General features: G+C 43.2%; 2 protein-coding genes across 3 annotated transcripts; one reads left to right on the plus strand and one right to left on the minus strand.

The window, feature by feature from the left end:
* Window positions 1-142: 142 nt before the first annotated feature.
* Window positions 143-13,268, minus strand: CEP57 (centrosomal protein 57). The gene is made up of 11 exons (XM_048937334.1): window positions 13,136-13,268; window positions 12,550-12,706; window positions 10,010-10,189; window positions 9,586-9,707; window positions 8,624-8,737; window positions 5,214-5,291; window positions 4,203-4,307; window positions 3,970-4,050; window positions 3,407-3,651; window positions 2,615-2,759; window positions 143-1,354 (listed from the first exon to the last, which is right to left on the minus strand). The coding sequence occupies exons 1-11, from the start codon at window positions 13,163-13,165 to the stop codon at window positions 1,118-1,120; spliced, it is 1,494 nt and encodes a 497-aa protein (XP_048793291.1). The 5' UTR covers window positions 13,166-13,268; the 3' UTR covers window positions 143-1,117.
* Window positions 13,269-13,891: 623 nt separating this feature from the next.
* Window positions 13,892-24,632, plus strand: FAM76B (family with sequence similarity 76 member B). Of its 2 annotated transcripts, none has more exons than XM_048937417.1 (10): window positions 13,892-14,140; window positions 14,250-14,314; window positions 14,450-14,504; window positions 15,983-16,138; window positions 16,570-16,766; window positions 18,682-18,729; window positions 18,928-19,008; window positions 19,660-19,792; window positions 21,619-21,720; window positions 22,274-24,632. In XM_048937417.1, exons 1-10 carry the CDS (start codon window positions 14,045-14,047, stop codon window positions 22,361-22,363), a joined length of 1,023 nt encoding a protein of 340 aa, XP_048793374.1. In that variant the 5' UTR covers window positions 13,892-14,044; the 3' UTR covers window positions 22,364-24,632. The 2 variants fall into 2 exon arrangements, with proteins under 2 accessions (XP_048793374.1, XP_048793364.1); XM_048937407.1 differs by having other exon boundaries at window positions 13,893-14,140; window positions 19,657-19,792.
* The last annotated feature ends 1,943 nt before the right edge of the window (window positions 24,633-26,575 follow it).

Here is a 26,575-nt window from a genome sequence, read left to right on the forward strand (position 1 = left end):
TGGTCCTTGGATTATTGCCTCACAAGACCAGGGAGGTTCCAAGTGGCCTTTCCCCTGGGGAGGGTCCGGTCAGTATATTGGGCCCTCTGTTCCCCTCAGAAGGGAGTTGCCTATGACAACTACCCTTCTTTTGTTCCCACAATTCATTCAACAGGCGAGCTGGCTTTATTATTTTTCAACTGTATAAACAGATAACCTGGTCTTCTATGCATTAATAGGAAATTCTTTACATTATTAACATAATAAATAACATTTACTCAGCTGTGTGAGCACACTACTACCAAAATAGACCTCTCATTAAAGCATGTATTTCAAGTTAAAAGCAAGATGCCAGGACCAAATAGCATGACTTGGCATTTGCAATTTAAAACATGTTTCATCTCCCTCCCTTACCACCCAAAGCCATGGGCAAGACGAGGGGATATTAACACCACATCCTATAGCCTTTTCATTAAATATGAGCTCTGAAGAAATATTTCACCCTTCAGAATCAAAGCAATCCCATCATTAAAGCAAAAGCATCTGTCAAGTCACTTCTGCATACTCAAGCATCCATTGCCATTCATGCTGACTAATGGAACGTGCAGGACTAGGAACACTTTTTGAGGAGAACTACAGAAAAACACTTCTGAAGGAGTTTACCTGTTCTCCTTTTTACAATCACAGCTTGAATAATTGCAGCTGGGCACACAACAGAACAGACAGAAGCCCTGAAGACTTAAGGACCTGCTGTTGTTTTCAAGAGGATGCATCTGAAGCCTCCTAAAGCACAGGAGTTCCACAACACTGTGATATCACAGTGGCATTTCACACAAGCCAACCCACATACACAGGGGAGTTTGGTATGCAGACCAAAGGGAGACAAAGGGAGGGACTGCTGGAATCCTAACACAGAGGGAAATGGCAGAAACCCACGCTTAGATCCAGTGGCCAGATACCTTAAAACGTGGAATGAGTTTTAAACCAGACCATACAATCACCCACAGATGGAAGAATTAAGGACCTCCATTTCAAAACCACACTTAGCATACAGTAGTCTCTCACATGGCAAGAATGGCAGCTGCTTTATATCCAGAATGTGACTGGGATGGTTTCAGAAACATCTTGTGCACAACAGTCAGTAGTCCCAGCTGATATCATCCTTCTGTAGTGAGGTTTGTATAGTCTGCATGTCTCTCAGCAACTGAAGGTTTTTACGGCTCTTCTCTCCAGGTTTCACTTTGATGGGACCAGCATCCTTTCCTTTGGTGGTTACAGTTGTTGTTACTTTAACCTCACTCACGGGAAACTTGCTGTCTTTTCTGTGCTTAGCAGAAGCCTTTTTGGACTTGCATTCTCTTTTAAGTCTCTCAAGCTGAAAGTAAAGCCCAAATGAGAACATTAATCACTGACATTGTTTTGGTTTTTTGGCAATTCTTCCAGACAACTGAGAAATCCCACCACTCAGCTCAGTCAGCTACACAAACAGCTTCCACACTGCTCTGAATAAGAAGCATCTTATTTTCCTTACATGGCACTGCTATATTCACCTCTTCAGAGCAGTGCTCAGATTATAGTCTGAACTATAAGGTTCACTCTTTAAAAATCAAAAAGTTGATTATGGTTTTATGGGGAATGCCTCCACCATGAACAAAAAAGAGAAAGTGTTGATTTTTATAATCCAGTCATTAAAAAACAGACAAAGGATTTTCCACATATGTACTTCTGATCTTAGCAGCTTGTCACTGCCAGAGATACAGCTTCAGGGAGAATACCAAGACACCACTTAGACAAAGAGCTGGTATCCGCACAGCTCTACAAATCACAGGCATACTCAGCAACAGTTAGCACAAGGTTGTATGGCAACTGGACAGTCCAAGGTGCAGACACATCCACACCAAACTGCAGAACGAGCTGTATCCTTAGCTCCCCCACATTAGGTAGAGGTCACCTCCCCCCACCCAATTTATAAGAATCCACATTGAGGAGAGTCAGTGAAAGCCCATGGGAATCAGCTGAGCTTATCAGAAGTTTAGAGTTTTCTTCAATGCAAAGAAAGAGCATTGCATGAGGCCATGTGCAGCTGGTTGTCACTATTATCCTCATACAAAACAGTTGCTGTGGTGAGATGTATGCTGAGAGTGGGACTGATCCAAACACGCAGCTACCTGGTGTGCCAGAAATACCTCCCAGACTGAACACTGAGGTCCAGCACCTCTCCCATTCCCACTCCATACGCTCAACTTGCAGACCACTCACCCACTTTACATGTGAGACTCAGAGACTTTAGAGACTTAACAGCTGTGAAAACTTGCTATTGTACTGCAGGTGATCTTTTCCCTGTTTTGTAGATGAGAGGAGTATAAAATGTCATGTAAGATCAGACGCAAAACTCTGCCCAGGACAGAATGGAGAGAAGGCAGATGGGTAACATGGTAAGGCAGAAAGCATCCTTCTGCAGGAATACTGGAATAGAAAGATAGCAGCATGCAGACTGACTTCGGGATGCGAATCTAAGGCCAGGCACTATGCTATAAGTTATTTCTGCTTCACACTATGGCTGCTACATTAGAATGTACAATACAGTAATAAAGATGCAAATTCACAGAAGCATGATCATAGGCAAGTAACTCACCTGCAGCCAATGCCTTCGGACTTTGCTGATCTGATCTGCCTTTGCCTCCATCTTTCCCACTAGTGCCTCCAGTTCCCTTTCCAGATCTTCCCTTACTGCAATGGTCGGAGCTTCCTGGACAAGCTTAGACAGCTGCTGGTGATCACTAACACCGAATACAGACAGATCAAAGCTTGCATTAGACTTAGTGCTGGTGTACACAGCCACAGTAGCAGCAGCCCAACAAGTTCAGCATGCCATAGTGAACCAATAAGAACAGTTTTGTCAGTGAGTAGCATCATTAAGTTTGCACACCCTGGCAGCAGGCTGCTGCAAGATGAAGCTGTCAATAACCAACAGTTTCAAACTTCTACATGCACATTTAAAATTAAAATTAATGACCCCTTAAGAAAGAACTCAGCACTTGTTCAGTTACGACTTTACACATTTGTTTCTACTGCTGCTGGGCTGTCAAACAATTCATAGTCTGTTAGCCAGGATGAGCAAGAGAGTTGGTAAATCTGTCTTTCCATGGAATGTTTGTCCAATGCATTGGGGGCTGTTATACTTCTCCCCAACCCCTCAAAAACATGATACCACTGCACATAAATACATATCTGGAGTCCCAAGATTACCAGAATCAATCTGTAACTGCAGAAAGAAAGGAAAGCCTCTGCAGCTACAAGAACAAATAGATTATATGCCACAGACTTCCAAACACAAATGCTTTCCCCAGCAAGACTTTCCAACTTCAAAGCAAAAATATAAAACATATGCATTCGTTGTCTGCAGTGTCAAATACATCAGACTTACAAACTCATCTGCCCAAACTCATCCTGTAAAGTCAGCAGAACTTCTGAGAGCTCTTCTTGTGATGAAGAATAGTCCTTTGGCAGAGGTGGCTTTCTGCTTCTGCTGGCAGGACGACCAGCACTGATGGATTTTGCTAGTGGAGCATCATTCACCACACGATTGTTGCACAAAGCTTTTGTGTGATGCTTCATGAGGTGTAGGACGTGTTGTACATTGGCACCAACTGAATGGCTGGGACTTGTAGACTAGAAGGAAAATACCTCTTTTAAGTGACATTGTCATCAACCTACTTATCTTAATGAAAAACACAAATGAGGATTTATTTGCTGCCAATGTACTTTTATCTTTGAGTGCGCACACATAACAGGAATAGCCTGACCAGCAAGCAGCACAGAAGACCCATGTTAGGAAACAGCAGTTCAGCAAGCTTTTTGAAAATAAACTGGAATAAAAGAGCCAAAAGAAAACAAGATCTGACCACTGGGTGTCAGGAGTGCACCATGCCAAAGCCATTGAAGGAGCTGCAGCTACTGAGCATTAAGCTTTGGAATTTGGCAGCTCACCTTCCCAGCTACAAAGGGTACATCACCCAGACACAGTCTGTAATGGGGCTGCGTAGTGAGATGGCTTGTAAGAGAGCATTTCTGAAAGGAAAGAAGAGAGAAATGTTTATCAAAGATGACACTGCAGCAAACCCACTGTTCCTCAGCTTTCTGATAAAAGAGGCAGCCCACTTTCTGACTGCATGCACACATTTATTTCACTTCTCAGTAAACACCCTTCTCTTTCCCATTACCTTCTCTGGCTGCTTAGTTTTCTTCCTGGGTTTTCTTGCTTTCGGAGAAAGCAGTGGTGATGCTGCTTGAATCAACAGTCTGTTGGTTTCCAGGCCTGTCTGAAGCTGCAATTAAGGGAATGAGAGAAATGATTAAAATTATATTAACAGATTATCAGAGAGGAGGTGCTCAGATTGGCAACACAGCAGCTTTTAAAACACAAGCTCTTTGAAAGCAAGGGCTCCAAGTGCATGGATGCTTCTGCAGCCTGATCTAAACATCAGACAAGAACACTTCCTTCAGTAACACTTCTCATCAATAATCCCAGTAAGTTAAAGAATGAGTTGTGCTGAATAACTCCCAAGGAAGCAGGTGTCAAAACAACAGCTGTGTTTTATACTTAACAAAATACTAAGGAATTCAAGTGACCAGCCCTCCTCCACTGATTTTGTGGCACATATGCTCTGCTGCTGCTTCTTGCAGCCTTAGAAATCATCTCCCAAGCAATCTCAACTAGAAGCAGTAACAAAACATTTATGATTAACTTGAGCTCACCACTTACTGGAAAGGTTACAGACAGAGCCTGCCATGTTACTGAAATACTTTTTCAGCATACAACTGCTCAGTATGTAATGACCACAGAAGAAGGCCAGTGTCCTCCTTTACAGATTCACAATCTCTCTTTTTGCCTCCTTATGCAGTGTTTCTAGTTAAAATTATGAAGGGAGCACACTTCTTGACCTTGATCTATTTAAAGCAGATATGTTCATACACCTTGGCTACAAATCAGTCTGAATTTCTTTTCCAACTAGCTTCTTTTATTAAAAAAACAAAAACAAAGCTTAAGTGCATAGATGCTGCTAGAAAAAGATTTGCAAAGCACTCAGATGAACATCAGGTGAGAGGATGGCGTGAAGACTACATCTGCAATCTGTATGTAGCAGACATCAGCAAATTTAGTTGAGAAGCTGATGAATTAGGAAGAACTAATTACAGTGCACAGCAGTACAAAAGAATTTTCCTGCTGTTACCTCAGCTGCTTTTTCCTGAACGAGCTTCCTTGCATGTTCCTCCTCCTGAAGTTTCAGTTCCAGCTCTTTCATTTTTTTCTAGTCAAAGTTGAATGAAAACAAAGGCATTACTGGCAAAGCAAATTCTTTCTTCATGAAGTGCACAATACTGAGAGGTTCAGCAGAAGTTTATCAGCTCAACTTGCAATGTTAAGACTTTAAAACTAAAATCACTAAAGCAGTGTCACCTATATAGGCATAAATACAACAGTGTAGTGGTTACACTTCAGATTGAAACAGTTTTTCTATTTTTTACTTCCAGAATTGGTGTATAAATTTCAGTTGCAGCCTAGAGGAAGAGTAATACATGAGGTTGAACTCCGATGATGTTTTTGACCATACAGTCACCTTTTTAATAAAGATTAGAATGGAAAGGCAACTTAACATCACCCACCCATCACAATGTGTCAGTTTCTGATTTTTGATTCCCACATGGACAGCTGCACAAAGACTCCTGTTTAACCTGCTGCATGTGACAGTTTTAATACACAAATGCTGAAGCAAATCTTTTGTCTGAACTGAAGACTGACAGGAAGTCAAACCAGTGCTTTAACACAGAAATGGACCAAGCATCCACTTGGTCAGTTGTCTCAGCTGGAGGGTACAGCTCAAGTTGTGCAGCAAGAATGCATCTCACTACATCTTCAGTGAGAGACCACTGTGGAAATTCTGGGACCTCCCAAAGTATTTTTTTTCTTCCCTACAGTCAAATAGCATTCTGAAATCCCCCTTGCAGGCTCAGCTCTCACAACAGTTACATCCCACAGGCAGTGTAGAATCCTGGTCTATGACCAAGAAGTAAGCAAGCTGGTGGCCTGGCTACTGGAAACACAGAACTTCCCTGACCACATTTCCCATTGCATAAGGTAACAGGACTGCAAGCTGGCACCAAACTGATTAAAATGCTCTGCTCAGTCACTGCTAACCATTAAAAAAAAATCCACATGTAAAAATAGGAATTATTTTAATATGTTTTTGTCCATTTTTGAAGTTAAGTAAATTTCATGTGACCACCATACACACACGATCACTGAAGTCTCAAAGGACTTGAAATGGAAAGGTATGAGAGCTCAATGATACAGGATGCCTTCACTCCCTAGTAGTTGGCTGCTGAGACAAACACCCAGCCATATCTACCAGACAAAAAACATCCGTGGTGTGAAGGCAGCTCCCACCTCTGTGCTTCACTGCCCTGCAAATCAGCATCTGCTTGGCAGCTGAGCAGCCAGCACGTGCATAGCTCCAGCAGGACAGCTGCTGCTTCTCACCACCTGGCAATGAAGGGAAATAAGAAAAGCAGGAGGAATAGGCAGCACGTAGCCACAACACGATGCTCATTACTTCTGCTGTTCATTCACAGAACAGCATTCTGGTTTTGTCTCACAGTTAGCATTAAGACGACTAGCAACAATTCTTCAAAGCATATGATTTGCACATATATTCAAATTCTAGCTGATATGCAGAAAACCAGAGCCCTTGCCATGCTTGTAGCCTCCACCATCAGACACAGGCATGCTCAGATCCTCTCAGTCAGCTGTCCAGGCACTGCAGGACTACTGTTACACCGTTCTTACACCACACACTTGTGAGTTAAGAACTCTGATGAGGAGACCATCAGATGAATGCGAATCTTAGTATCTCCTTTTTATAAGCAGTAACAACATCTTCATGTGGCTTGAAAGCAATACTAGGTAACAGCTCTACAAATCTTGGTGATTAAAAGCCACACACACAACTTCTGCTCTGTCAGAGTCTGAAATTACAGGCAGGGAAATCATTGTTCACTCAGAACCTCCCCACTTTCATCCTCTTCAGTATACCATGTATGGAAATAGCCCCTACTTCTCACATCAAACGAAGTTTGCAGATGTTTTTGTGGTCTTGCCACAACTAAAGCAAAAACAACAGCTGCAACTGTTAAGATAACACTTGCACAGCAAGGTTAAAGCAGAAACATGGTTGACAAGCAGAAGCAGTCCAAGCTGCTGATCTGGGAACAATCCATGACAGCAAGAGGATCACAAGGAAAATGACCTTCAGAGCTAAACCCAGATTTCTCTGTTCCAAGAACTGATTACTGTGTGAATTTAGTATCTTTGGTCCAAGAGAAATAACTAAATTTAATGCTGAAATTCTGTTCAGCAGCCAGTCGCAAGATAACAAATAACCCCACCAAACTTCAGCTGCCCCCAGTCCAACGCTTGGTAAATGCTCATCAGAAGCAATTCCTGTTGCTGAACCTCTTATTTCAACCTTGACTCTGGAGGAACCTACACAGGAATACTAAATATGGGCAAGAATGCCTGGAAGACACTCATAGTTTGACCTGGGTAAAGAATAGACTTCTTTTTATTCTATAGAAGGAGCTCACAATGGGGTGTCAAGATCTTGACCAACTTCCTACAGCTGCCTTGGGACAGAGACTGTCAGGAAGAGCTGTGCAGTCTAAAGATCCGTAGAATCCTCAGTTGGATGATTTGCTGTCTTACACACTCTTGGAAAAGCACTGTATCAGCACCTGGTGAGGGCTGCATGCAGGTGGCAAGCTTACAATTTTGCTGGAGTCCAGAACTATCCCCAGTACCACATCCCAACAACATCCTGTCTGCTCTTGAAGGGGACAGAATGTCAGTGGGTGGAAGCCTCTCCCTCCTTAAAGCCTTCTGTAGTTCCCATACTTCAGCCTTGTGGTGTCACTCCAGCAGCAGAAAGGATGCGGATTGGATTTCAGAAGCCAACAGCAGGGATGGTACACAGAAAAAGATATGATGGAACATGGCCATACTGAACTTTTAAAAGCTATTGGTTCAAAATGTATCCTGAAAAAGCAAATTAAATGCATTGACAACCAGCCAGGGCTGGAGGGCAGACAATGCCAGATTGCAACAGGCAATGCCAGAATTCTGCCCACAAAATAATTGCATTTCTTAAGACAAAGGTCAAGTGGCAAAAAAAAAACAAACCCAAAAAAAACAACAAAACAAAACCACCAACAACCCCAAACCAACTAAAACCAAAACTAACACAAAGCCAACCACACTACACCCTCAAGTCAAATCAGCTAACATCCAGTAGGGTGCAAGGTACCTCAGGGAGGTCAAGAGTTCACAAACATCCACAATCCTACATGCCAACCAAACACAAAAGACAAATACCAACAGATATGGTTAAGACTAAACAAAACCCCAAGTGCTGCAGGGTGCAGTGACCTACAGCCTGACTGACCATGAAGACTTCCATTTTTACAAAGATCTTTACCTGTTCTTTTTCACTACAGGACATTCTATTACTCAAGCTCTGTTACTGTTATATAGCTACAAAGTGCTGCATACAATAAGCAAGATTTATCTGTTACAGCACACACAACAGACCTCTGCTATGGACTGCATTGCAGTAAGCCTGGTGTATTCCTTCTCCAACATATCCAGCTTCTCCAGTTTCAACTGAACATGTGACTGATCAAGCCGTTCTCTCTCCAGTGAATCCTTGAAGGGAGAAGTAAAAAGGAGAATGATTATAAGCACAGCAAAACAAGCACATACATAGCATTTATGCATGCAACATGAAGAAGGACCACAAAAGAACTACTTCATCTGTCTGATTTTAAGTGGTGCAACAACTAAGGAGCAAATAAGCATTGTTGGCACAGTTGGGAACTCTGTCCATGCTGGGACCTCAAACCCAGCCAGAATGAGAAAAATTCTGCAGCCTCCCTTCCATTCCATTCCAAATAGGACAAAAAAAAACCATTTTATTAGTCAGTAATTAGAGGCAATTTTCTTTATTTCTTCAGTAAACGTTTAATAGTCTGAAACAGGGGAGCCACAGAAGCCAGTGAACAGAGAGCCCTAAGTGATCCACACACCTACAAAAGAAAGTTTAAGCTCATTTCTGATATAGGGCAAATCCCCAAAATAACTGATGATAGGAAAAACAATTCACCATCATTTCTACAGAATTAATATTTCAGATCCAGTTTCTTTCAATTAGTACTTTCCCTGATAAAATCTCAACAGATTTGAAGACCAATCACAACAGGGAAGGTTGGTCCACTGACAGTCAGTTATACTCCAAGGCATACGGATGAGCTTAGGCAAGTGAGAATTACTTGCTGGTATGTGACTCACTAATACCAGAGCCTTTAGTATTGCCACAGAGACAGATGCACAAAGGTTAAAAATAAAATAAAATAAAATACCAGGGTCCTAATAATACTGAAAATGATATAAAGGCCAGCTCAGACAGACACCCGCGCTTGAAGGCATTAACTCTACGAAATCATGACACAGTTCATACAATTATGTTTCTCCCACATTTAATCCTGAGAACACACCTGTTTCTCCAAGAGCTGTGTCTTCTCCCTTTCTGCATGCTGGATCATTTTTCTCATGTAGTCCAGCTGTTTCTCTAACAGGCTGTACCGAGACTCAGCAGCTGCCAGCTGAGAAGCCAGTTCTGAAGGTAACAGAAGGCCAAAAAGTGAAATTAAAGTGCTGCTCGTAGGGGCTGTTTTGGACATTTTTAGGACACTTCAAAAACAAGCAAGGAAAGGCTCATCTAAAACTCAGACGATGCTGAATCAACTCATACACACAGCAAACCCCCAGAACAAGTTTGCTTTTAAAACAACTGCTTCAAAACTCCATGCTTCACTACAAAGTAAAGAGACTGAACAAAGTCAGCTAGAACAGCTTCATGCACTGGTGAAGGCCAGATTACATCCACATCAGTGTTCAGTGTTACCTACAGCAACCAACCTTGATTTTTCTTTGACACTTCAGTTCTGTCACGCTCTCTGTGCTGCATTTGCTCGCTCAGTACTTTCTTGTAGTCTGCTGTTTCTCTGCTGAGGTGTTTGACATTCTCCTCTGCCTGAAGCCGTTCCAACTCCAGCCGACGAATTTTTTCCTGAAGATTCTTCAGAGCAGAAAATATTGCTGTAATTGAGTGAGCATCTTTTGTTAGTTGCTTTTACAAGCACAATTCAAGTTTGATGTTACCTTGAAAAATGTGCTACGTAAGAAAGCCAGAGCTCCTCCCCACCAGCCAGGACTCCCTCCATGAATTGTTGCTCAGGTAAATATTCTGCAGATTAAGTGCAAACAGTGCCCCTTCTGACTTTTGTCAACTGAAAATTTAAAGTGACAGCTGAACTATTAGAGCAGTGGCAACTTCTCCATACATTTGTTATGCCTCCACAAGCACATGCAGAAAACATTCCTATTGGTGACCACAGAGGAATATAAAGATCAGAAAGTAAGAGTTGTTTATTTCTCCAAGCAGGAGCTAACCTGTTATACCTCTGCTATACCTGTTATTCCCCTCATGCCCACAACACACGTGCCCTCTCTGTGCTAACCAGCTTCCCCATTTCTGTTCCCTTCCCTACTCCAACAATTGCTTAAAGCCCTTCTACACTCATCACAGAAAAAAAAGCAGCTGTAACATAACTCTCACCACCTTGCCATCAGACCACCTGCCTGTTAGCTGTATTGTTTCATACTGCAAAGGGAACCACAAACATAAGCTCCTTTCCCTACACAGTCCTACTGAAGTATAACATGAGAACACCAGCACAGACAGCTGATAGAGCAGATGTGATTCATGTTAGCCTGCTCCCTTGTGCTTAAACCTGCTCTAGAGAAAGGAGGCATGAACACAGGAAAAAAACTGAAACTGCATTTTTGGTTGGGCATCACATTACAAGAAAGGAAAAAAAACAAAAACAAAACAAACAAAAAAAACCCCATGTGTTTTCCAAAGTGAAAAATGCATCAAAGCTTGAAATGCAGAGAACTGAGCAACCAGCCTGCTTGCTATAAGGCAGTTTAAATGGTTCAGAAGGGAATGACAGCAGTTACAGCTAAGGGGAAAGTTGCAGATGACCTAATCCAATTTGCAGGACCAGAATCACCAACTATACCCTCTTCTCTTGATATTACCATTACCAGGCCTCAGGTGAAACTGACACAGCTGGAACTATCAACAGCTGTTACGTAATCCCAAGGGCTAAATTAAAACCTCGAGTATTTACAGTAACAAGAAGCAAAATAGATCAGTGAAGCAATTTGAGCAACGAATGGATAAAGGTGGAATCCTACAGGATGCCAAGTATCACTTCAGAACAAAGAAATATCCAAGGAACAGTTACTTTGTACCAGCCTTCCCGATTAGAGTATTAAAACAACCACCTACCCTGCAACAAACACAGAGCCCTAATCAAAACAAGCAGAATTTACTCTGCATAGTTTCCAGGTTTTACATACGATTTTTTAGAACAGGGAGGCAGGAACAGTAAGGAAACTTCAGAACAACCAGATCTATCCTCCCATTTGAAATTAACTCCCAAATCTTTATCCTTTCTAGAATATATACTCACAGAAATGTTAGGCCTTGTAAAGTCTACACAGACAAAAAAAAGTAAGATATTTGAGAAACTGCCTGTTTGATTTTATTATTTCCTATATGCACTCCTATTTACATATATACACATTTAATAAACCACATCCCTTTTTATAAGTTGTCCCCCTACCTGCATTTGTTTCCAGAGTTGCAGATTACTTGCTTGAGAAAAGTTGGAAGTAAAAACCTAAGCACCAAAAACTGATCAACACGAAACACCATGTATCTGCATCACTTACAAGTAAGCTCTTTGCTGCACATCCAGTTTTTGTGTCATACAAGTCCTTCAGCTGAGCCTGCAGCCCTCTCAAACTGACTGCATTGTGCATGTCAGAGCATATATTACCTTTCATCCAATAGATCATTAACATCCAGGTCTCTAAACTCCAACATGAATTACAACATTGGAACAAGTACTTGAGCCTATCATGACTTTATTTTCATAGAGTAACTTAAGGTTCATCCTAAATCTCATTCCCCTTTCCCTTCATAGGGAAGAAAACAGCAGGTCTGTCACAGCCTCTGTGCAATGCCAGTCTCCAGGGGGTATTTTCTCAAGGAGCCTGTGCCAGGCAGCTCACATAGAATCATAAAATGGCTTGGGTTGGAAGGCACCTCAAGGATCATCAAGCTCCAAACCCCTGTCACAGGCAAGGTCACCAACCACCATATCTAGCAGTAGACCAGGCTTCCCAAGGCCCCATACAACCTGGTCTTGAATACTTCCAAGGTTGGGGCATCCACAACCTCTCTATGCAGCTGTTCCAGCCAGGCTGGATGTGGCTCTGGGCAGCCTGGTCTGATGGTTGGTGACCCCGCAAATAGCAGGGAGGTTGAAACGAGATAATTGTGCTCCTTTTCAACCCAGGCTATTCTATGACTCTATGATTCTTACCTCTACTGTTGCTCTCAGGATAAGGAACCACAGGTTTGTGCGGGGAGCGCAGCAGATCGGAATTGATGAAGGGCTTGTGCTTTGGGTAGTCCAGGTAGGAAGCTGCAGAGAGTCTGTCTGTGGCCGATGCAGATTTCGGAGCTCTGCACAGCTCACCCTGCGAACAAAAAAGAGCCGTTACGGCACGCGGGTGTCTGTTCCTCTGTGACAAAGAAGGCAGACCGAGATGATGAAGCGTGGAGAAGCCCCGCCACAGCACACGGCAGCGGCTCCAAGGCTGCATTCCTCCCCTGGCAGCCTCGGGCTGCATTAATTTCACACCGCAGCCTCCTTCCTGCCAAAAATAAAGCACCTCGAAGATAAAGTTCTTCAAGCTAGCTTTTAATTCCTGCTTTTGCGCCACAGTATCGCTTACGGCGGAGCCCCGATCCAGAATCAGCCGGGCGCGCGTTACAGGCACGGACATCAGCGCAGGAAAAGGGAAACGGGCTGAGCGAGGAGACAGAAACGTACAACGGCCGCTCGGAAGCGACAAGCGCCAAGGCGCGACCCAGCCTCAGTCCCCGCGGTGCCCCGCCGGTCTCACCGTGCGCTGCTGGCCCCGCGCCGCCGCCATGTCCACCGGAGCCGCGCGCGCTCAAGCACGGCCTTTTCGCGCACGGCCCTTTGAGACCGCGGCGGTGGTACCGCCCGCTCTTGTCACGTGACGCTTGAGCGGCGGGGCGGCTCGCCAATGAGAAAGGAAGAGCGGAGGTGAGCACCGCCCCCGAATGCTCGCTGCGTAGCGTCACGCATTCAGATTTGAGTGACGTGCCGATCATCCAATAAAAAAGAAAAACAACGCTTCTCAGCCAATCGAAGGACACGAGGCGGTCGAGGGGGCGCGGACTCTCTTCACCAATCGCGTGAGCCGAGAGAACGAAACCGGGAGGGGCGAGCGGCCGCGGGATTTGTGTGCTGCACGAGAAGCTCTCTGCGCACGCGCAGCGGGCAGGTAGCGGAAGAGGACGGTCTTTGTCAAAGTGAGCCCCTAAACGTCGGCCAATCAGAAAGCAAGAATCCCCCAGGCGGGACCTATCAGTGCAGCGAGCCGCGGGCCATCCAATCGGCGGGCAGCGCAGGGCGGCGCGTCCGCGTCCGGATTGGCGGCTCCGAGCGGCGCAGGGGCGGTGATTGGGCGGCGAGTTTTGAAGGCCGGTTTGGCGCGAGGCGGTGATTGGCTGCCGCGGGAGCTCCGAGCCCGGGGTGGAGGGAAGGGCGGGGGGCGCGGGGTGACGCCGACACCGACACAAGGGGGAGGCGGCGCGGCGGCGGCGACGGCGCGCGGGGCCTAGGGCGGCGCGGGGCGGCGCGGGACGGGCAGGAGCGCTCCCGGGCACGGCGGCGGGAGGGGAACGGGGGGCGCGGGCGGCACCTCGGCTCCGGGCCTCGCCCCGCACCTCCCTCATCCCCTCCCTCGGGCCCGCCCGCGACCGCCCCGCCGGCAGCGGCGCGGATGGCGGCGGCGGCAGCCCCGGCTCTGTACGCCTGCACCAAGTGCAACCAGCGGTACCCGTTCGAGGAGCTCTCGCAGGGGCAGCAGCTGTGCAAGGTGCCGGGGAGCGGCGGGAGGGGCAGGGGGCGGGTGGGCGAATCCGCGTCGGGAGGTGCCGCTGCACGAGGGGCGCCGCGGGCGGGACGTGACCGCTGTTCTCCTCCAGGAGTGCCGTATCGCCCATCCCATCGTCAAGTGCACCTACTGCCGCTCCGAGTTCCAGCAGGAGAGGTAGGGCGGCGGCCGGGCCCTCTGGGGCTGGAGGGTGGGCGCTGAGACCGACTGCCCGCACGCCCGAACGCGGAGGCGGCGCTGCATTCGGGGGGTGCTGGCGCGGAGCCCCACTGACGCTGGTCTTGTCTTTAGCAAAACGAACACCATCTGCAAGAAGTGCGCCCAGAACGTGAAGCAGTTCGGAACGGTGAGCGGCGCCGAGAGCACGGGGAGGGGGGGGGGGGGGGGGGGGGGGTGGGAAAGGCGGTAAGGAATTTTGGAAAGGTGTGGAGGGAGGTGGATCTGACCCTGTGACCTGCCGTGCTGAGCTCACGTCTATAGTGCTCCGTCTGGGCTCCCCAGTTTGGAGGGGCTGCGTAGATGATGATGGGCCTGGAGCATCTGTGTGAAGAAATGCGGAGGGACCTGGGGCTATTCTGCCTGGAGAAGAGAAGGCTGAGAGGGGATCTCATCGCTGTTCATAAGTGTCTGAAGCGTGGCAGTCAAATGGATGGGGCTGGGTTCTTTTCAGTGGTGTGCAGCGACAGGTGAAGGGGTAGTGGACGCAAACAGGTACACAGAAAGCTCCATGCAAGCACAAGGAACAACTGCTCTTCTGTGAGCATGACAGAGCATTGCAACAGGCTGCCCAGAGAGGCTGCAGAGCCTCTTTTTCTGGAGATATTAAAACACACACCTGGATGCTTTCCTGAGCAACCTTCTGTAGGGAACCTGCTTTAGCAGGGGGGTTGGGTTCAATGGTCTCTGGAGATCCCTTCCACCCTCTGTGATTCTATGATTCGAAGGTGAGAAAGGTTACTGATGGATTTCCTTCCTGGCTTCCAGTTTGTTTTGTTCACTTTTAAGTCCCTTGTGGTTAAATGCAGCTTAACAGTCATTTATAATTGCGGTATAGTTAGAAAAAACAATGTTAATTCACTTCATGCATGTAAAGAAAGTCTTTGCCTGTTCTCACGAACACACGCTGACAGCAGAAGGGCCGTTAGCTGCCTGTGTTCTTTATGAGTGCTAAATGTGTCAGTCTAGTCACACTGCGTTGTGTAAGTCTGAAAATTGCTGTGTGTTAATCATATTAAGCTACTAAGTAGGACAGATTTTGAGTGTTAGCTGTATTCGTGTTACTTTAGGTTTCCTTGTTTTAAACGTCAGCTCCAGTTCTGCTAGAGAAGTTAAACTTTTTAATAGGTGAATGCACACACTGCATCTGTGTGCCCTGCAGACACGAGTTCATGGAAGGTATCAGGATAATCTCGTTTGTGAAACAAAACCTCATAACTTCATCTACTGTAGATGAAATTTAGCTTATTGGAGAAACGTATCAGCTGTTGGCATGTAGGCAGGCATTTAGTGAATGTAAATGTAAGCCAAACAAAGCACAGTATTTGAAAATCTTGAGATGTAGCACGGTAAAGTACAGTGCAGATCCAACATTTGTACCTGGGTTTTCATGGCAATTCCAGGATGGTTTTTGACCTTTGAAGGATTGTCTTTGTTGAGAAAAAAGTAAGTACTGGAGAGAGAGATGGTTGGAAGAAAGGTTTAAGATGCATCATATGAAGCCACTGGAGTTTGGAAGCGTCCTCATCCTGTAATTTGAATTAACTGTGCTAATACTTCACAGTTTCTTCAATGAACTAACCTCCGTTCAATTTGTCTGTTTTTCAGCCCAAGCCTTGTCAGTATTGTAATATTATTGCAGCATTTATTGGCACAAAATGTCAGCGCTGCACCAACTCAGAAAAGAAGTATGGCCCACCTCAAACATGTGAGCAGTGCAAACAGCAGTGTGCTTTTGATCGAAAAGAGGAGGGAAGAAGGAAGGTAAGCTTTGTTCCAGAGCTGTCATGGCTTAGGTTGACAACAGATGTTCCCATTTCATAAGAGACATCTTAATTGTGTGCGATGGGTTGAGAGAGGCTACATGTTATCTAAGCTGAGAATGATTTGCCCCCTAGAAAATGTATTAACTGTATTAACTCTTCTGTGATGTAGAGTTTGTCCCATATTTGCTAAGACTGCTTTCTGGCATAATTCCCTATTACACAAAAGAAGTGGAATAAGATTCACTTTACTGAAGGATAGCATGCATATCTTGTATATACATAGTGCTGTTTTATACTGAAGGGATGTTTGGATTTTTCCTAAAGATAACATGAGTTGAAACTTTTCTTTTTTTTTGCAAGTATTAAAATATATATTTCTAATGCAAGTGTAATTGGGAGAAAAAACTCTTATGAATTATTTCCCAAAAGGTCGATGGAAAGTTGCTGTGTTGGCTCTGCACTCTGTCCTACAAACGAGTGCTACAGAAGACAAAAGAACAGAGGAAGAGTCTAGGATCTTCACATTCAAACTCCTCAGCTTCATCTCTTACTGAGAAAGACCAGCACCATTCAAAACACCACCACCATCACCACCACCACCACCGTCACAGCAGTGGTCACCATAAGTAAGTATTTCAAGAAATAGAATGGTTGGAGGTACGTTTTCCAATTGTGTGCTGTCAGGACTGAGGTGAAATGGGAGGAAATAAGAAAGGCTGCTTAACATATGTCATCAGAAGTAGGAGCAGAATGTTTTTCTCCCATTGTCTGTGGAAATCTTTGTATTCCAACAATTTGGGTGAAGAGAGGACAGGGAGATGCAGAAATTCTCAGCGACCGTCAAACTGCTTGATGTTAAAATTGATAACAGAGAAAAGATACCCACAGGATGGCCACAGAAAAAGAAGTTACTTAGGGATAAACATGGATTTCTAAGCAGTAATTACCGTGTGCCAACTGCTATTTTGCATGCATTTACCATGGGCTAAAAGGTGTGTGTTAGCAGATTAATATTACAGTAACTGCTTCGCTCAAAATCCCCACCCTAACTTACTTAACTGTGCCTCGTTAGTGTGCTCATAGTTGTGAAATGGAGAAGCAGAAGAAAAGGTATGAGATCACCATCAGTCTAGGACCAGTGTGCATCTCTTTGCTAGTGATAATCAAATCCTGCAGGGTTTCATTATGCTGGCATAGGAAAATAGCACTCCGTTCAGTTACTGACACAGAGAACAGCTCACATGGTTCTGGGAATCTCCTGCAACATTTTTCTGTACGCCATCTCTGGCTGTGGTAGAAGCAGCATACAGCTTTTAATTTAGATACCCAGCTTAACAAATCACAAATTCCAAGATTGACTTGTTTCTTATACTGTGGTAATAGTGGCCATGATTTTTATTTTCATTGATAGGCTTTGGGCACACTTTAGAACTGCTTGATTTATCTTTGTGTCAGATAACAGCTAGTATGGCAGCAGTGGTGATGACCCCATCACAAGAACAAACTTCCATTCTAAGCTTCGCTTTTCCTTTTTGACTGAAATTTGTTTGGTTAAGTATGGCTTAAAAAAAAAAAAAAAAAAAAAGAACTGCAGTGGTATTGAGAAATGTAAATATGCCCAGTTAAAAAAAAATCTAGATTTCTTTAGAAACCTGAAGAAAATTCTTCTTTTCCTTCAGAGAATTACTGTACTGTTTTCTCTAATCTGTGAAAGTCAAGTTGCAGCAAGCTAAACCTAATGTAATGCATGAGGTACAGTAAGAGTTTTATAAAGTTAGCTCTGTGTAGTATGGAGCTTCTAATGTTCTCAAGAGTTAACAAAATGAGCATATTTCTATACAGGTCGTAATGTTGCTTGTTTGGCACCTTTTTTCTGTAGGCTGCCCTGGGTCCATTGCTTCTGGTCCAATAAATAAGACTTTTCCTATCCGTTTCAGTTATTGTTGAGGTGAGAGAATAACACAAGGTAGAAATGAAAAATCATTGAACTATTTGATTCAACGTGGTCTTCTCAGTTTTACTGTTCCTCTGTCAGTGGCATTAAGTGAAGTTACTTTTGAGATGATTGAAGACAGACGTTTAGACTTGAAAGACAGATGTTTTCAGGGATCTAAAATTGAAGGCTGCTCATATGCCGTCACTTAAGCACCATTTTAGGCTATGCTCACTTTAGAGTATGGGAATTCCGAGACAGAGTGGTGTTGTAGACCAGCTTGCTGAGCACAAGATTAGCCATAGGATGTACAGAGAAATTGGGAAATACAAGGAAAAAAGATTTAACCATCAGTCATGAAATCTTGCATGTTGTAGTAATGTAAATATTTAGACAAAAAAAAATGTCAGCATCTTGACATTATAAAGAGGGGTCATGAGTGGGACAGGTAATGCTGTCCAGCTGAATAGTTAAAATAGGTAATTTTTTATTTAAAGAAAAAAAAAAAGGTTGGGGGTGACTTTTGTTAAGTGCAGATATGATTTATATAAACTTAGAAATAATGGTACTTTTGGTCAGTTATACCAAAGATGTTTCGTTTATTTCAGAATCAGCAGTCTGAGTCCAGAACAAGATCAGGGACTATGGAAACAGAGGTAAATATGGTATTATTTGTTGATTTCTTCTTAATTTATCTTGCCATTTTTACTTAAAGGACTTTTTTTTTCTTGCCTTTCTGGCTAGTCTCTAGCATTACAGCAAGGAGCATGAGTTAGTGATATTACATGTACCAAATGGTGAATTAGAGGGTTATGTAGCACGAGGCTTTAGGTTTACATTTTGTTTGATTTCAGCCATAAATCCTCTGCAGCTATTCAGAATGAAACTCCAAAGAAAAAGCCCAAACTGGAATCCAAGCCATCAAATGGAGATAGGTAAAGTTACATTTTTGTAAAGCTGAGGTGTTTCAACCAAATAGAGCACTGATTTGTTGCCAGCTGCTTCCTTTTTTTTTTTTATTGCTGTCTGAAGAGTGAGGGAGGTGCACCTTGTCCAGGCACACAGATTACTGGGTGGCATCTGAGTGCTGTCTGTCAGAAAACTGGCACTGCCTTCCTACTTTTAAGCTGCTTGGGACAACATTAAATAGAGGTGAAATAATGAGGCACTGGTTACCGATGAAATGCTATTCCCTGACCTTTTTTGGATTAGATGCAGGGTTGAACCTGTTGCTTAATGCTGAGCTAGTATCCAGAGAAGCCTTTTGGGCCTTAAGGTGTGAGACCGAATCGTTATTCTGTTTCTGACCAAACAGTTGGGATGAATGTAAAAGGGGCTGCTTCAATCAAAAGGTATTTCTCCCCCTCAGAGCTAATACTGAATTATATTTCTGCAGGTGTATGTAATGTGTGCCATTAGTAAGGTAATTTGCCAGTTGCATCCAATTCTGTCAGGTACATACTTTTTTTGCATCAGTTCTTAAGGATGTTTGTAGAATTATTAATTGTCCAATTTGAACTTTGAAAAACAATGTGCTGCTTCTTTTTTCTATTGATGTCATAATTAACTTTTTCTGTTTTTAGTAGCTCTATAAATCAGTCAGCAGACAGTGGGGGAACTGACAATTTTGTCCTCATAAGCCAGCTGAAAGAAGAAGTAATGTCACTTAAACGCCTCCTACAGCAAAGAGATCAGACTATCCTAGAGAAAGATAAAAAGGTAAAAATTGCATTTGCTTAACGAGAACTGCATCACTCTGTTGTCTGTTTTGTAGGCTCCTACTCGTGTGAGAAAACAAAAATTAGTTGCAGGTTTTTTATATAGTAACTAATCAGATCTTACCTTTTCAAGGACAAGTCTGGGACTTCTGTCTCATGAATTCCTCTTTGACTCAGAGCCAAATTATATTGATCTTACCTAAACTGCCAGCGGTTTGTGTGTTTTACATGTTTGAAATTGAATCATAGCAGAGGTCCCAAATGGTCTGTGTAGGCTGATGGGCACACGAGATAAGAGGAGGAATACGAATAGTAAGTATTTCAAGCTCAGCATAACTTCAGTTCTAAATTAAAGCTACTGTGCCATAATTCATGAGATGGTATACAAATTTACATGTACAGCTTATGTAAAGCAAATGTTTGGATTTTAAAATACTGGTAGTATGTGTGTTGTGCAGGTTATCAGGTCTTGGTCTGTGGTCGATGATGTGGATAAGCTTGATGATAAGCTTGGATTAGGTGCCTGGCAGTCAGGAAAGTTAAGTGAAATATAGTTAGGCTCAAATGACTGCAGTCAAAACTCATAAAAGAGATTCAGCTTTCAAAAACAAAAAAATATGTACTGTGATTATCCTTTATTAGAGCTTATTTCTTTGCCATCTGATTAAGTAGAATCATAAATGGCTTGGGTTGAAAAGGACCACAATGATCATCACGTTTCAACTCCCTGCCATGTGCAGGGTCGCCAACCAGCAGACCAGGCTGCCCAGAGCCACATCCAGCCAGGCCTTGAATGCCTGCAGGCATGGGGCATCCACAGCTTCCTTGGGCAGCCTGTTCCAGTGTGTCACCACCCTCTGTGTGAAGCACTTCCTCCTAATATCAAACCTAAACCTCCCCTGTCTCAGTTTAAAACCATTCCCCCTTGTCCTATCACTGTTCACCCTCACAGACAGCCGTTCCCCCTCCTGTTTATACGCTCCCTTCAAGTACTGCAAGGCCACACTGAGGTCTCCCTGCAGCCTTCTCTTCTCCAAGCTAAACAAGCCCAGTTCCCTCAACCTTTCTTCATAACTAGGTGCTGTTAAGACACTGACAGTGGTTCTAGATTATTCAGTGTTGAGGAGGTTATGGAATTGTATTGAAAATAATTTACGTTTGTAATATTTTTCAATTAAAAGTTGATTACAGGTATGCATGGTGGTTTATCAAAAGTTTAATGGTTAAGACCGGCTCGCTGATCCTGGAAGAAAATCATTTCCAGTTTTAAACCATCTGCAGTACCTGCATTTCTACACTTAAATCTACTGTGTGAGGGATATTGAAACTCTTCATTTTGTATTGCTCTTACAACATGCCTCGTGTTACTGCTGTTGGAAATACTTGCAATTTCAAACCTTTATGTGCTTAATGTGAAAGAGCTGGGTAGCCTGTCATGAAGGGCGTAGGTAGTTTCTTCAGAGGACAAGCATTAAGCCCTTACCTCTCTCTTATCAAACCTTCAGAAGGTGATGAGTCAGGAGGAAATGCATTACCTATTTTTAAATTTCATCTACTGGGTAAAGCTATCAAAAACTTTGGGTAAGTAAATGTCATCAAACTTCTGTATAGTGACTTGTTTTATGCTGTTTCCATAGGGAGAGCATCTAATAGTGTTAATATCCCCATTGCTAAAACTGACATAATCGTGAGGCATACCTGGAGATTGCAGTTGTAAATAAATACCGTAGTTCCTGAGATTCCAAAAGATTCCATAAAGATTTCACAGGCTGATTAGAAGACATACTGCAGCAGTCCAAGGAATCTTCATGGAATTTATGTTTTCAGTTGACAGAACTGAAAGCAGACTTCCAGTATCAGGAATCAAACTTGAGGACAAAGATGAACAGCATGGAGAAAGCTCACAAAGAAACTGTGGAACAGTTGCAGGTAAGTGGCTGCTTATTGGTGCTAGAGAAGGGCTCGAAAAGGAATTTTTTTCTGTTCTCTGGTGTTTCATCAGTTGTGAGCGAGCTGCTGGTCTGATTTAACAGTTGAGTGTAACACGACCAACTGTTAAGCATGTTGGGTTAAACTACATGCCTACTGTTAAGCAGGAAAAAGTCCTCAGAGAGCTGTCTTATTAACCACAGAATGAATAACTATTCAGTACAGTGACTCCAGTCCTGCCTTTTGCTGTTCAGGAAATGGTCTGGTATTGAATGTGGAGGTTGGTGGCCCTGCACGTGGCAGGGGGGTTGGAGATTCATGATCCTTGAGGTCCCTTCCAACCCTGGCCATTCTGTGATTCTGTGAAAAGTGGTTGCCTTTTGTTGGAAGGCGGAACATACGTGTTGAGGCTCTGGAAACAATCATTATCTTTGAGCTTTCTCAACATACGCATTTGGAAAATCTGTTTCCTAAATGCAGTGAGGAGTTAGCACATTCCAATACAGTCTGAGGCTTCCGCTCATTGATAGCACTTCTTCTGTCTGTATTGCAGGCCAAAAACAGAGAGCTGCTCAAGCAGGTCGCAGCACTGTCCAAGGGTAAAAAGTTTGATAAGAGCGGCAGTATACTGACGTCTCCTTGAGGAGCTGGTGATTCATGGATCTGCTCAATGGGAGTTGAGTAATTCTGCGAAGCCCTTAAAATCCTGTGTAGTCAAGAACTATTTTTGCACACCAGATGAGTTGGCATGTTTCCTACACGTTTTTATAATTAATGTGCAGCTTTTTTTAGTTACCGTTCGGGTAGAACACTTCAACTGGCTTGAAGAAAGTTTTTTATTTTTTTTATATTGGAAACTTTTTGCCAGCAATAGTATTAAAAAATTGTGTAGAGAACGTAGCAGTGTTCTCTCTAAAAGGACAACATGCAATAACAAACTAGGTGTACTTTTTACCAAGCAGCAACGGATGTTTTTAAGCTATAGTGATGTCAGCCAAATGTTTATGAGTCTCCAGTTACAATGAATGCTGGTTTCTGGCAACTGTTCTTTTACTTTGTATCAAAAAATAAATTTAGGGCGGAAATCATGGTGCTCAAGTGAAACTAAAAAAAGGCTTATATGTATTTGTAAATACAGCTGTAACGGTTACATTCTTAGTTATAACAGTTAATTAGTGTTTTACATTCTTGTGATAGGGATTTACAGAAAGACTATCTATTGTACAGTAACAGAGGCAGTGTGGTTTTTGTAAGATTTACTGTAGATTTTTCTTGCAAGTGCCTTTCTCCAACTGTTTATTTATAGGAATGTTGGTATTTTGTACATAAGGTTTTTATGTTTTAAAATCATGTTTAATAAATGTTTTATGTAAATATAAATGTGTGTACAGAGGAGTCGGAATCAAAGATCAAAGTGCAGCGCTTGGAGCAGCAGTGAAATTAGCTCATAGGCAGGCAGCGAGTCTTGGCTTTAGATAACCTTTGTAGCTTGTCTGTGAGGTGTGGAGTTTTGGTAGTGCTGCTCATGCCAAACACTTCCCAAACAAACAAGAAAAGAAATGCTTTTTTGCCACACCGAAGTTTGGTGGTTTGTTTGTATATTTTTCCATTTGACGCAGCGCTGGTTTTAAGTCCTTAGCAGACGTTGTACCCCCTATGTTGCAGCCTTCATTAGAGAGACACACTCAGATTTAAAGTAAATATACTTGTGTGCATTCACCATTGTCTGAATTAATTAGTTACTTAGTTGTCACTTTTGATTACTCTTAATGAATTGCGAGGTTCTCATCCCCTGGTAAAGATGCACAGCGTGAAAAGAGCAGCCAAAACGAATGGCCTTGAAGTTAAGGGAGTGGATATGGTGTCAGAAGGAGGGTTTGGGGTAATTTTGGTTCTGAATGACATCAGTTTAGGTTTAGCTTTGCTCTTAATGGACATCAGTCATGTTCAGGAATTTCTATTCAATGTAGCCTCGTGTGCCCTGCTGTCTCTGGTCAGGAAGGTGGGCTACAGCTCAGCATAAAGTGCAGTAGGCTTAGGTGAGTGAAGGCTTAGTTCAGCTCTGGGTACAGCTTGGTACAGGGTAACTGTTTGTATTCCAGTAGGCTTCGTTGTGTACAGTAAACTACAGGCCTCCAAATAAATGAACCAAAATGTAACCTTACTTGGCTGTCCACCTGCCTGTGAAACCTCTCAGTCATTCAAGCAAGTTCCAGCAGTGACAGACTACTGAATAATTTGAAAAACTGTGCTAGCTTGTTTCATACGGTGTGTGTTTTTATACATTTGTACATTGATATCAACTTTGTATGTTTAGAAATGCTCCTTCATTAAAATTGTTAAACTAGGGTAGAGAATTCTGCTATCCTTTTGGGATACTTGTCTTTTCTCCTTTGTAAGATACAAATTTATGACTTTCACTAATTCAGAGTAATATTTTGATACTGTTGTTTTTTTTCCCCACTTGAATGGTGACCCATATTCAGTGAAATTGGTTTTAAAACACAACCACACAGAAGTTCTAAAAAAGCTCCAAAATGCCCACTGAATCCCAGAACATCCTGTCCTGAAGCTGTGGATTATTAACAGAGTAAACTGATGTTTAAATGTGGATCTGCAAGGAGATTGTTGTACCATGTTATGGTTTCCAGCCTGTTCCCAGATGCTGATTATCACTGACCAGTAATGGCCATTTTGGATCAAGCTGTTGATATCTTTCAAGCCTGCAAATATTGCAGCCCCCTCTTGGATGCTGCATCTGAACACATGCTCTGCAGTGAAGCTATTCAGCTGTCCTCATGTATAGACCATTAAAACACTGTACTGGCACACATCTGACTGCTGACATTTTGTACCTTTTCTAAATCCAATGTTTCACAATAAAATCTTGTCAAAACGTGAATTTGTCATTTTAAAATTACTCTTAAATCTGTATTTCTCGTGTCTTAAGTTCAGTCAAAAAAAAAAGGATTTAACTGCTATCTTATGGAATTTAACATCTTTTAAAACAGGTTTTCTATCTTAAAATGTGGAGGTAAGATAAGCACTCATATTCAGTAGTGCCTGAATTTCTGACTTTGCTAACTATAAGGTTGTTCTTTCTCTACATGCACACAAGTCAGGTGATTCTGAGACTGGAAGTGAAGCTGAGAGTTTCTGCACCCATTTCAAGGAGGGAGGCACCCATAACAACGTGCTGCACTCTGCATTGGTAAGTCCTGGTCTTTGGATTTTATGTGCTGCAATTCATGGAACTTGTTCTTGTTTTTCTCTCGGGTATAGAAGCATAGCATCCTTTGAGATTGGAATGGACCTCTGAGGGCCATCTAGTCCAACTGCCCTGCAATGAACAGGGGCACCACAACTAGATCAGGTTGCCCAGGGCCTGATCCAGCCTCACCTTGAAAGCCTCCAGGGATGGAGCATCAACCACATCACTGGGCAGCCTGTTGCAGTGCCTCACCACCCTCACTGTAGAGATTTTTTCTTTATATCTAACCTAAATCTACCCTCCCTGAGCTTGAAGCCATTTCCCCTTGTTCTGTCACCACAGATGTGGTGATGTGCAGTTCCTGCTGCTTTCCTCATGGAAAAAGTAAAATGACTTCTGTTGTCTCACACAGAAGAAGTAGGGGAAACCAGGCAAGGGGTTCATTGGGGTAGGAGGCAGAGAGGTTTGATGTGTTCCTGCAAAAAGAAGATAAGGGCGAAAGGTAAGAGGCATCTCTGAGGTGTTACCCATTTAAGTGCTGTGCTGAATGAGGGCTAGTGTTCTTTAAGCCAGCTGTTATCTGTGTGTGCTAAAATGGCAGTTCCTTAAGGTAAGATGTGGAGCTGCTTACGGTGTTTTGGTTTTGTTCTTCTTTTCACAGTAGGAGAATAAAATTCAAGAATTAAGCAGAAGGAATGAGCTTAAAATAGAAGGATGTATGATGTAGAGCACATAGGAGGTTAACTGGTACTGTGCAGGCCTAGAAAAAATAGGTGGAACAGTAACAGAGTACTGTCAGAAGCATGGAGACGTGGCACTGAGGGATGTGGCTCATGGGCACTGGGGGGTTGGGTTGGCAGCTGGACCGGAGGACCTGAGAGGTCTTTTCCAACCACAATGATTCTGTGATTGCTATAACTGTCATGGTAGAAGATTCAAAGTATAGCTTGAACTCATTTTGTCTGATCTGACATGTTAGACAGAAACAGTCCTCAAACACAACGGTAAATGAATCGGTGATGTTTTCCCTTGCTTTAACCCAAACAGAGAAAACAAGCTTGGATTTGCAGCTTTTCCTGTTTAAAAAAAATAATAATTCATTATGGTATGTTGGCACTGCTCCAACTGACCTTCTTTCTCCTGGGAATTTCTCTTTGGTGTCTCTCCTTTCGGTGAGTAAAAGCAGTTTTGCATTGTGACTGAATGGATGCTGATGTACAAAACAAGCCAAGTGGAAGCAGGTTTTGTTTTTTTCTGCTGGTAAGACTTTCTGACTTTAGGAGCACTTAGATAAGTGCCTTTAATTTTAGTCTGCAATTAGAAGAGAAACCTTCCAACTTCTCAAAGATACTAATAACTGAAGATAAACCTGCATCATCTTTACATGTTTAAAGGTTGGTATTGGAGGCATCAGCAGAAGATGACTTTTATGGTGATGGGTTTTGATTGCAGAATGCTTGTGGACAAACAAAAGTGAATGGAACAAAAATGTCCAAACAGCTTTGGGCCTTGTGATCGTATTATGGGTTGGTTCACAGAAATTTGGTGCATTCCTACTATGGCTTTTACAGGTATTAGAATTTGCAGCCTAAGCTGATGCTTAGCTCCTGATGTAATTCCTTTTTCAGTAGCTCACATAGCAAT

Source organism: Lagopus muta, chromosome 1 (assembly GCF_023343835.1).
Source record: "Lagopus muta isolate bLagMut1 chromosome 1, bLagMut1 primary, whole genome shotgun sequence".
Classification (NCBI taxonomy): Eukaryota; Metazoa; Chordata; class Aves; order Galliformes; family Phasianidae; genus Lagopus; species Lagopus muta.